The following is an 11,640-nucleotide window of genomic DNA, read 5'->3' as shown; positions in this document are numbered from 1 at the left end:
ACTTTTTCAGTTCGCATCGAGTTGCCATGTATTTGGCGAAACATGATCCGAGGACATGGGCACATCCATAGTCCTACACTCAGCCATACCATCCACCGCCGCATCACTAATGGCCAACTTAAATCGAAATGAAGGAACCGTAGATATATTGACGCGACGAGCTGTTTCAAGTTCATAGATTGTATAACAAATTTCTGACACGGTTCGGGGGGCGTGATATGGATTTTGGTAAGTATTACTATATATTCCGACCTGTGTCATGCTCTCATCCAATTTCTCCGAAAATAAAAATATAGTTTTACTACTTGTTGTATAAATATACACTCCCTCAAATATTTTCAGAGTGCACATCGCACTTGTTGGAGACCGATTTGCAAGAACCAAGTTGCAAAACTAGGCACATGATATATTTCTATGGCGGATTCAGACGACAGAGCTACCTATGAAGTATACGACTACATCAAGATTAGGAGCAGCACCTGTGATCAATGCCGTTACACAAATGTTCAAGATTTGGGCTGGCATAGAGGACAGCAGCGCCAAGCGTCCAGCTCAAGCGACCGTTACTGCCGTTGTAAGGTGTGAGTAGCACGCTTTTCGGAGAGATCTGAAAGCCCCACTCCAGCACCTGATGCAGCCAGGCGCCTGCAAAATAATTGCTGTCGAAGAACTGTTCGTTCTTCTTCTTCGTTCCTTCGGGGTATTCACCATGCTTCTTTTCGCGGCTTGTCTCCAACGCTTTCAAGAACTTGTCAAGGTCGAGATTGTAGCCATCATCACCCCCCAGACGCGTGGCATGCCAAAAAACGCTCCCGCCAATGACCTCAGGGTCATCGCTGTCTCTGTGCAAGATGGCCGCGAGATTATCCAGGATTTGCATCCTTTCCAGCGCCTTGTAACCGCGGTCTTCCAAGATGTGTAAGTCGTCAATAGCCTGAGCGGCCACGCCCATTACCAGTTGTCGAGTGTTGTCCGTGTACTCCATGCCGCATACCCTCCAGTCATGTTGGATATCTTTTGAGTACCCTGCACGCCGACTAGGATCATAGAGAATCTAGTCAAAGATCACCATCACTCTCTGATCGATGACGATACGCGAGCACACATACCTTCTTATCGCCCGCTTTAAGACCCGGATTGAATTTCGGCACAGGCACATCGTCCTCGTCGTCGTTCAGTGATATCTGGGCTAAGATCAGCCTCAATTCCTCTGCAAGGGGCAATACCCAAGCACACATACCTTGTTTTCGGTAAGCGCTTTCAAGTACGCCTCGTACCCAACATTCACCCCCAAAGGGAATGATGCCAGAAACACGTTCCTGTCCCCAATTTCCTCTACTTTCGCAACCCGAGTATCGTGAACTCCAATAGACAAAGCCACCCTATTTGCGGCACTGACAGGGTTCGTCCACATTTCGGCCCGTATCTCCGCCGCCTCAACGTCCAACTTGGCCATTTTCAAGTTCACCATAAGTGCGACATCCGAAGCACCCTGCTTCTCAACTTTCGTCTGGGCAGAATCCTCTTCTGCTTTCGAAGTATTGATGGCCGCAACATCCTCGTCAGCGTTGCCATTTTCCGCAACCTCATCCACCAAGAATGCGATCTGCGCGCTAGCCCCGCCTATCTCCACATATTTCCGGTAATCGGATAGAGCGTGCCCTTGTGAGTAATTGGCCGCAACCCAACCAAATAATGCCTCCTTCGCGCCGTCAATGGCCTCCATACTCTCATCAGCACCGTCAGTAACTCCATTGTCACCTGCAACCCGCTTCTTTGGTTTGCTGAACGTGTACCCGCCGTCGTATTCGCCGTAGTAGACGAAGTCCTCCAAGAATTCGAACAGGGCATCTCGTAGGGATTTCTCAAGTGACCGCACGCCACCCGTAGCATATAAACATAAAGTGACGTCGCTGAGTTCGTCGACACCCTTCTTTTTGAGGACCTCTTCGACTTTGTCGAGTACGCCCTTGAGGTATACCTTGAGGTTGGCCTCGTCAACGACGGCCTTCTTAACGACGTCCTCCCATTTGACAAATTTGTCGATACCTGCCTGGATGTTATATTTGTACCATGATGCAAGAAGATAAAGCTGAACCTTGCTTGTTGTTCCCTTCGACGGCGGTCCCGTTGTTGCGAAGCACCTCGGCAACTTTGGCGTTGTAAATCCGTGGTCCGTCACGCTCATAGCTACGATAAGCATAGATGAATGGGCGGGTGCCGCTTGATCCTGCGTCCACGATTACAATGTCTGGACGCAGTAGGGATCAGTTACTGTTTCAAACTAGCTGGGATCTGGGGCACTCACAAGACGTCATGGAAGTACTAGTAGATAGAGTGCAACGTGCGGTGTCGTTAAATTTCGAGAGTGAACACTAGCTCTTGTGAGTAAGTGAATGGTGGGGAACGAAGCGGAATCCGTGGTATTTAAGCAAAAAGGCCACTCATATCTGATCATGGTGCTTGACAGCATCGATGAAATGCTGAATCGATGGGACCTGTGAGATAATGGACGTCAAGCTTCAAGCGCATGGTAGGCTTGAAGCTAGCTTGAAGTTGAGTCACCTGAAGAGCACCATCTAATTTTAGCAAGGTCACTCTTTGTCACGTGCTTGGTGAAAATTCGAACACTTCTCCGACGACAACGACAGAAAAGTGAACGGTTTTCGACCTCGAAGACGAGCAAAAGCAACTAGCATCGATGAAGAAAAGAAATCAAAAGCAAGGCGTGGTACCAGGTAACACTCACCCAAAACCCTAGACTCGCAAGCCAGTCACGCTCGCAAGCTCTATGTCACAATAATGTTATGCGTTACTTACGAGGCACATGACAAGAAAGTGGAGAGGCGCATCGCCCCTTTGGCCTGTAGGTTGTTTGTACTTGTTGTATTACTGCCAATTTCTTTGATTTTCACGGAAATCATCTTTTTTAGCACATGGCCTCTTCTTTGGGTCAGATTTATGGCCAAATCGAATCAAATATCAATTCCGCAGGGAGTCTTCGGACTCGTTTTTTTAAATTCGGGCGTGGGACCAGGAATTTAATCGAAAAATGACATTTAGAAAACACATTTTAAAAAAGTAGTCCGAAGTCTCCCTCCAGCAATGCTAGATCATCATTTTTACGTGCTCATTTTGAGGCAAACGCGAGGGAGGAAAGAGAAAGGCTGTAATAATTGCTGATTGGCTACAAGACCAATTAATGGATTACATAATACACGTCAAGAACGCGTCAAAAGCATACTGACTATGCAAAATCACATCCCATAACACTGAATATCCTGCGGCATCCTCCTATACCTACAGAAGAGGTTACTTTCTTACCTCACATGTCCCAAAATTTGAAAGCATGAATGTTGACAATGGGAAAGACTCTGTGGAGGTCACATGGAGAGGGTGCCATTGAAGAGCACATGAAGCCAAAGCCCAAGGGGGTCTGTGAGCTGATTAAGGTTGTCGCTAGGTTTCTTGCTTGAGGATACAAGGGAAATAGCAGGACAGGTACTTCCTGGGATGGACACCAACAATCAAACTGCAGGAGAGAACTTATATGAGTCAGACAACAACAATTTCTGGATTAGATTTTGATATACTATATGTTACATGTTTCATACACAGCTCTACAGGGTAGAATGCCTGAAATACCTTGAACTTTCGTTTCGAAGTGGATGCAAGCGCGATTTGCCAGTTTCGAGGTGGCTGTGCACTGACTAAGCAGCCGCAACCATTTAGGGATGGTGCGCCTCTCCAAAGAAAGGGGCGAGCTTGCTTTTCGAATTGAGGAGTCATGCGAGTCAATTATGTAATCGAAAAGCTGGCTGGGGACGAGCCTACCAAAACCCGACTCCCACAGCTGTCACCTTCAACCCCGCGCCGCCAACCCATGACCTGGGTCTGACAGGACCCTCAGTAAAATCAGCTCACACTGCGCAGTCTGCCTGTAGTCTGTACAATGACAATGACAGTACTGTACATGACTGAAAGCAAGTGATTCAATTCAGTTCGCAGTTGCCATGTATTCATTTCAGAAAAGTATGGGCTCCTCGTCCTACACACAACTGTGTCACCCCACTAATGGCCCACTATAAATGAACTGAAAAGTCCGGCAGCGACTGGACTGCATACGAACTAATCGCATACAATATTCAAGTCATTCGACAGACGAAACAAGAATTCTTCGGCGTCCATGATCTTCCTGCGCCCTCGAACCCTACCCTTGTCGCTTTCATGACGACTCAGCTTCGAAGAGATGCGCGAGATGAGGCGACGAGGAAGTTGTTGCATTTCCTGGATCTGGAAGTGAATGCCGAGCCGGGATATGAAGCGGCATCTCAGAACTTGGTGGCGAGACTGTTGGAAACGCTTGGATATGACTCCGTTGGCAGGATTATTTTCTTCCGACGTACCATACCCCTTCTTATCTGTGGAGTGGATTCCGTCGCAGAGCCCGATTTCTGTCTTTTGAAGGGTGACGCGATTCTGCTCATGGTGCAACGCAGGTCAAGTCTCAATGACCCCGAGCCTTTCATCATTGCAGCGGCCATTGCTGCCTACAACGCGATCACCTCCCCCCTCTCCCCGCTATCGCTTTTCCCGCCATCGCGCTTACCAACACCAACTTCATGTTCTACAAGTCACTGTCACAGCTGAACTCTGCCGCGCTGTTGCGTCGGGAATTTATCCTGCTACTAAAACGGAGGTCTTTAGATATGTCCCCGTGCTCCCCAGCTACCTACATCCTCCGACGTACCCTCTCAAGAACAGACCAGTACTTTTGGCGTGCCTGGAAGCTTTCAAACAGGTTATAGAGAATTAGGGTCGTATGGATGCGCTCACTTTGATGTTGGCCACATAATACTTTTTGGCGTTCAAAAAAAGCTTCGGGTTCTGATATAATTACTCAAGAATTCTCTCATTCGGCCTTGGTCTTGCCTTGATTCCAACTGCTCTTACTAAATTTGTTCGCCTCCATCTGTACTACTACTCGATGGCCATCACCTTCAACTTGGATAATTTCTGTTGCAAACGGCCACTTCGAATTCAAGAGAAGATCAAGAAGGTATGTCATCAGTCCTTGTACAAAAGTCATGCACCAGGTTACACCACCGCCAGTATACGCTCAACATCAAAGGAATGGAACTCATGAATGGACAACCCCCTCCCATGGCCAGAACATGAAGGATAACTTCCTTTTTGGCTTTTTTTACCAGTTTTGCATCAATCCCCCTCAAACCCCGCCGCATGCTTGCATCCTGCCTTTCCGAGATGACATTTTCCATTCAGAGCCTCATGGTTTCATTCATCAAGAACTTGGAAGGAAGGAAGGCGCTCATGAATCATGGAGACCCCCCACTAGTCCCGCGAAGGCACTGGGCACTGACAGCGAGTCTTGACTCTTGAATGGATGGTTATATATGAACGGACCTCGGCTGTTAATCCCACCAATAGCCCCCATCCCGCTCGCCTTCCTTATCGTCTCGTCTCGTCTTGTCCCAGTTATCAGTCATGTCCCGCTATCCTTACCGTCACTCAACCTACTTCACGCGATCTGACGCGCTTGAGACGTCCAGCGAGCTACCTGTACGCTCCTTGCTCACTCGTATATAACAAAAAGCTAATGGTGACTAGCCCATGAACAGCAGAGAAGACATCCTACAGGATCTATTCATGAACGATCCCAGTAATTTCCATCACAAAGAGGTGACGCCCGTCCAAAAACTGGAGAGCGTGGGTCGAAGGTTGAAGGTGTGTCTTGCTTACAGAGCGGTTTTGCATTATTTAATGTCACTGAAATTCATCCTAGGACATGAAGAAGGGATTTCGGACAAGTATGATCGCTTTCGGGCATAGCTTCCGGAGACGAAGGACGGACAGCACCACTCGACTTCTGTAATTCACGCCAATCGTGAATGAAGATGTGATACCCCAAGCTTGGGACGCTTTTAACTTATAGAACTATTTAATACAACACACTCCTTTGAATCCATTCTTTTTGGTCACAGCGACTTGTTGACGGCTCCCTGGTAAACTGGTCAAAAGAAAAAATACCCGGTAACCCAGGACAAATAATCAGCTATAGGGTTCATAGTGAACTTTTAACAATCTCTGGTTCAAAATAATGGACAGAATGAGTAGGGAGGATACAGAACATACCTTCTCTCGAGATCTCGAACTTGGATCTGCCTGTCCTGATCCAGTTAGTCTCGCCCAGGAGCGTTCAAGTTCTCGTCAGTCAACACGCAGTTCTTCACCGCGAACACATCCCCATCTTCCGCAGTACCGGACTTCCAAAACCTTCTACTTATCTTGATGCTCAGAAAATTTTGATCACAGAACAAGAAATGAAGTGGCAGCTGACTTTGACGTTCATGGCGTCTCCACTACTGAAACCCCACTCCATAGCACTCTGTCCCCTACTAGGCTTTCCTGCAGTAAGGTTATCCCTCGACCCACTGAACAAACCCCCGGCGGCACGTGTGGGGTGTACATGGCAAAGCGTTGCAGTTGAAGACATCGTCGACGACATATCTCCCCTCTCCGAAGAGAAGTCCCATGATTAGGATCGATCGCTCTCTTTGCGGTCAGGCTACCGTCGGAAGGCAGGAACAAACTCCGTAATGAGGAAGATTTCTAGACAGATTTGACAGGAAGCGCTGGGAGCGTGTAGTAGTGACCATAAATTAAACGAACGTGTTGATATCGAACAGTTTAGCCATGGAGTGCACGACTGGCTGGCGCTCCATGAGTCCGAGCGATCAATTTCGGAAGGGAGAACCAGCACCCCAAAATAACAGATATGGCAGTGCTGGGGAGTGGGTTTTCAGGATTGGCATTCTCATAAGGGCATGTGAACATCCAGGACGGGAAGAAACCCCGTCTTAACCCACTCAGAAACTTCATTCTCCTTTATGTCATCTTCGTCAACATCAATATTAGTAGGATGATACTGACCTTCATATCATGATCGCAGTAACCACAGATCCCCATCATCATCTTCAAACTATGGCTTGTGCGTTAACACATCCACTCATTTGCCTAGCGTATTGTTCCCTGACATCGCCATGCACCGTGTAGCCAACTTCCAGGTCAAAAACAACGGTAGCATCGACATTTTCGTTAATCTGGAAGAACCGGTCCCCCCTGGCGAAACATCCCCACCATTCAGTTCTTCTGGGACGTACATCATCCGGTCGACACTTGAGAATTCGCCACTCCCCCCGCGTGAGATTGTTGTCACATTCTCTCCAGCAGAGACATTCGAAGCCAAGGCGATCAACGGACCTAATTTGAATGTTGACTTTATTGTGAAGTTCGATTTCAAGAAAGGCGATCTTATTTCGTCGTTGAACCCAGTCTAGAATGCTCATTATTGCCAGCTTGAACGGGTCAGTAAGATCTAGGCAGAATAGAATTGTTGGCTGAGCTCACAGTGGTTCACATATGTACTTGTATTCCCGCGTTCATGAAACCTTATCGCTGTTTCGTTGTTGTCACCACAATAATTTAATCACTCCTTCCGCAGCGTCAAGGGTAAATTAAACGGCTCAATGAGGATGAAAAACTTCAAGAAAGCGGCTGCTTACCACCAACTGATACCAGAATACTCTCCGAAGTCCCAGATGGATGCAGAGCCGATATTGCTGAAGGGGAAATACTCCACTCTGATGCGCAATTTGGACAGGATGCGCCGGAAATGAGACGGACAAAAAACCCGAAATGCCCGATTTTGGGAACCAGCCTTCAAGGGGACTTTAAGGGGACCTGCAGGCGCAGGTGAGGACCGAATAGAGCAGCATCCACCACACGTGAGAAGCATGGGAGCCTATAAAGGGGGCGAGTTCAGACAGTTCCGCAGGGGATCAAAGTTCGATGGCGTCCAACCATACAACCATCCTCGCCGACAACATAACTCTCATAAACGACCTTCTCGCGGACCTTCTTCCTGATGCGTGCAATCCTCGGGCCATGACATTGGCTGTTGACCTTGAGGGCATCGATTTATGTCGGCATGGCAAAATATCTCTAGTTCAGATCATGTCGAGCGTTTCGGAAGTGGTGTGGTTAGTTGATGTGACGACCCTTGGGAGCCAGGCGTTCGACCATGTTGATCCATACGGAAGGACGCTGCGAATGATTTTGGAGGACACTGGAATAAAGAAGGTATTTAATTTGTTTTGCTGAGTGCGAGATCCAGCACTTACTATGGATACCAGGTCTTCTACGACGTCAGAAATGACGCGGACGCACTATACAACCTTTACGGCGTCAACCTCATGGGTGTTTACGACCTTCAGCTCCTTGAGCTCGCGGTTCGCCACTCCTTGAGACGACAAACGAGGTTACTCAACGGACTCAGCAAAAGTATAAAGAGCTATCTCACACCTCCCGTGGAGTGGGAGCCAGTCAAGGAGGCGGGGTCAAGGCTTTTTAAGCCGGAATTTGGAGGGTCTTATTCAGTCTTCGAAGAAAGGCCTTTAGATCCGCGTATCGTCGCGTACTGTGCGCAGGACGTTACCTTGCTCTTCGCACTTGAAGAGACATTGAGGAGGAGTTTTGGACGCTTCGGGAGCAATTGGGAAGATAGAATCGTCGCTGGTTCGGCCCTCAGAGTGTCATTGGCAAAAGGAGCATACGAAGGAAAAGGCAGGCACATGGCCTTAGCCCCAGTCCTCTAGATCTTTAGCATACTTTGTCGCGTTGGCTCGAATTGATATCCAGTTTTCCATCCATCCCAACCACATAATAACAGTAGATTGTGACGGTCAGGGGGGTTTTGTGTTTCTGTGCTTGTTACCAACGTCGGTTGAAGACTAAGTATTGCGTACGTCGCCGTGGTGAGCTCGAGATACCCGCTACCGCTCGAATTTAGAAGTCGATCGGAGACGAACTCCAGAGGAGCCAGCATTGTCGCCCCTCGCCCAGAGAACACCATCCGAGGTGGAATCGCTCGAAGTAAGCTGATGCAAGCTGTTGAAAGCCACCCTGATGCAGCTCGGATTGCAGGTTCCTGAAAGAGAAGGGAAAAGCATCACTTGGCTCCTTCCCCAATTCCTCACTTGCACTCCAACAAAGCCGCATATCGTATCTAGCACTCTCTCCCAGCTCTCAGCTGGGGAATTTCAAAGGCGCCAATGATAACTTCTAGTTTTTCAGTCTTGCCGATAGCTCAAAGTTGCTGGAAGAAATCTGGAAGGATGGCAGAACGCGGAATCTTGGTAGAACCTCAGAGTGGTCTACCAGCAATCTACCAGAACCCCCAAGAAACCACGGTACCAAAGTTGTAGCCTATGGCGTTGATAGGCTTCGGCTACGTTCGCCCGCGCGTCAATCACTTGTATATCGGCATTTATACAAGGAGCCTTCCAGTAGATTGTATCCTACTCGTCTTCATTCACTTCAGGACCATCCACACGCTCATTTTCGTGAGTGCTTACATCTTTTCTGTCCTCGATCAAGTTCTCGGCAACTGCTATGGCTCCTCCACCGCTCCTCCAATCGCTATCACCCGAACTGAGGCTCAACCTGCAGAAGAATTTAGAAAGCGTGCTTACCGAAATCATTCAAACCAACATTAAAACTATTTTCTTTCGAGAAGCCGCTCTATTATCATCATTCCGCGATCGTCTCAGCGTCCCTCCTACTCCAATGCCGAAAGCGAAACCGGTCGCAGCTGTTGATGCTGGTCCGTGCGGAGCCATTGACGCTCAAGACTTGGTACAGAGATTTTACGAGACTGTTCCCCTTTTTCTCTACGACGTGTATCAGCCGTTCGTCTCCCGCTTTTTTGACAAGTCACCTTGCCCTTCCTCTGCCGTCCGCGGTTTGCTCTCCACAGGTTTCCCTGATTTCATTGCTCGAACGTCTGGGTCGTCGGGATCGACTTTCAAATCGTTCCCATGGTATTCCGAGAACTTTCACCGCCCTTCTGAAGGCATTAGATTCTGTGCATTCAACACTTTTCGCACCTGTGGCCCGACCGTGGAAAGCGTCAACGAGCAGGGAGAATTGCAGAAAGGAGTGGTTGTTACCAACATTGCAAGCGGAATCATGAGGAGGCGCATGGGCGTTGCAGTGAAAGATGATGAGAAACCCATAACAGAGGCCCGTAAGTTTTGCTTCGACTCATCTGTCGCCATTGGATCATGATCACTGAAGAGGTGCCTTCTTCGCAGCCCCTCTCTCCTCCGTCCCTTTCGCAGTTTGGTACATCCCAAATTTCCTGGGAAACCTCTTAATGATCATGTTTTCCGCTGCTACGGATCCGTCCCTTGTCTATCTATATATCGGCCTTTTACGATGCTGTGTTGACTCTCGAAGAACACTGGGACATCGTCGTCGATAGCGTCGAGAAAGGAACAATCCCCGATGTCTACGATCTCGACTATTGCAAGCCATTTCTAGAGGTTTGGAAACCTATTTTCCTTTTTGCTTTATACTGACACACATTGGATAGGCTCATATCAAGCCAAATCCGCGCCGCGCGGCCGAGCTCCGGTCAATACAAAAAAGGACGGAAGGATGGTTGAAGCGGATCTGGCCGTCACTGAAAACTATCAGAGCAACCAGCAGTGGAAGCTATGCCGCCTTTGTTCCCAAGGTATGACTGAATTCAAGTCTATTGCATCCTGAGCCCACATTCAAGTGCAGATTCGACATCATATTGGGCCTAATGTTGAAATTGAAAGCTTGTTTTACGCTTCATCCGAATGTATCATCGGGCATGGCTATGATCCAACAAACGATCACAACCTTTATCGCGTTTCTCGTGATTCGCATTTAGAGTATCTCGACGTCACTGGCCCCGAGTCGACACAAGCACTTCATCAAGCAGTACGCCATCTCCTACAAACCAACCAAGCACTGACTCTATTTTGCCTTTCTTATAGTGGGAGCTCCAAACCGGGAAACGGTACGAGATTGTGGCGACCACGAGAAACGGCCTCTGGCGATACCAGATGAGGGACGTTGTCGAAATTGGCGGATTTGATCCAAGGGATGGACAACCTGTCATCCGCTTCATCGAACGGCGAGGGTACATAGTCATTGCATCTTCACGCCCCTTCTCCTCATCCAACCCGTAGTGTCGGATTCCGCATCTATGCGGACATGGTGTCAGAAGAGGTAATCCAAAACGCTATTCGTTCAACCCACTACACGCTCGGTCGCGTCTTGGAATTCGTCGCAAAGCTGGATGATCGACAATTTCCGCAGAGTTACGGCTATTTTGTAGAACTCGAGGGAGAGCTAGGTGTGTATTCTATAACTGGCACCCTTTCGCACTTCTCATTCACCTTTGGTTTACAGGGCTCTGCTCCACGTAAAGCACAAGAGGTCCTTTCCGCAAACCCGGGTTACAAGTTCTCCACCGATGCCGGAAGGATTGGGATGCCTACCATTCGAATTGTTGCACCGCGTACATTTAGGGCGTATCGCGAGTAGAGGCTTGAGCTGACGGGCAATCCTCTGGGACAAATTAAAGTCCCAACTACCACCGTCGATGTTGCAACGAGAGAGTGGCTGGCGAAGAGGGTGATATCAGAAGTCGGCTTACCGTCCGTTTCTTCAGTTTAGTGTAGTTTCTGTGTTGAGTGAGACACGTACGAAGCACCATCTTTCGGAGTGACTTCATGAACTGTGCAG

At 48.4% G+C, this 11,640-nt stretch overlaps 4 protein-coding genes across 4 annotated transcripts; 3 read left to right on the top strand and 1 right to left on the bottom strand.

The window, feature by feature from the left end:
• Positions 1-373: 373 nt before the first annotated feature.
• LACBIDRAFT_293572 (uncharacterized protein) lies at positions 374-2,924 on the bottom strand (the record flags this gene model as incomplete). The annotated part of the gene is given in 7 exon segments (XM_001878709.1): positions 374-1,054; positions 1,110-1,184; positions 1,241-2,053; positions 2,073-2,251; positions 2,309-2,375; positions 2,750-2,789; positions 2,821-2,924. 7 exon segments carry the CDS (start codon positions 2,922-2,924, stop codon positions 467-469), a joined length of 1,866 nt encoding a protein of 621 aa, XP_001878744.1. The 3' UTR covers positions 374-466.
• A 438-nt stretch (positions 2,925-3,362) lies between these two features.
• LACBIDRAFT_325234 (uncharacterized protein) lies at positions 3,363-6,420 on the top strand (the record flags this gene model as incomplete). Its single annotated transcript, XM_001878953.1, has 11 exons — positions 3,363-3,438; positions 3,666-3,737; positions 3,815-3,909; positions 4,102-4,499; positions 4,538-4,801; positions 4,906-5,059; positions 5,449-5,580; positions 5,629-5,745; positions 5,804-5,889; positions 6,127-6,196; positions 6,403-6,420. The coding sequence occupies 11 exons, from the start codon at positions 3,363-3,365 to the stop codon at positions 6,418-6,420; spliced, it is 1,482 nt and encodes a 493-aa protein (XP_001878988.1).
• Positions 6,421-6,714: 294 nt separating this feature from the next.
• On the top strand, positions 6,715-7,358 carry LACBIDRAFT_325233 (uncharacterized protein; the record flags this gene model as incomplete). The annotated part of the gene is made up of 2 exons (XM_001878952.1): positions 6,715-6,812; positions 6,971-7,358. 2 exons carry the CDS (start codon positions 6,715-6,717, stop codon positions 7,356-7,358), a joined length of 486 nt encoding a protein of 161 aa, XP_001878987.1.
• A 511-nt stretch (positions 7,359-7,869) lies between these two features.
• On the top strand, positions 7,870-8,713 carry LACBIDRAFT_189721 (uncharacterized protein; the record flags this gene model as incomplete). The annotated part of the gene is made up of 2 exons (XM_001878951.1): positions 7,870-8,160; positions 8,214-8,713. The coding sequence occupies 2 exons, from the start codon at positions 7,870-7,872 to the stop codon at positions 8,673-8,675; spliced, it is 753 nt and encodes a 250-aa protein (XP_001878986.1). The 3' UTR covers positions 8,676-8,713.
• Between the last annotated feature and the right edge of the window lie 2,927 nt (positions 8,714-11,640).

The sequence above is a fragment of the Laccaria bicolor genome, genomic scaffold (genome assembly GCF_000143565.1).
Source record: "Laccaria bicolor S238N-H82 LACBIscaffold_7 genomic scaffold, whole genome shotgun sequence".
Taxonomy (NCBI): Eukaryota; Fungi; Basidiomycota; class Agaricomycetes; order Agaricales; family Hydnangiaceae; genus Laccaria; species Laccaria bicolor.
Note: the sequence above shows the minus strand (reverse complement) of the source record. Positions and strands in the feature narration are given on the sequence as shown.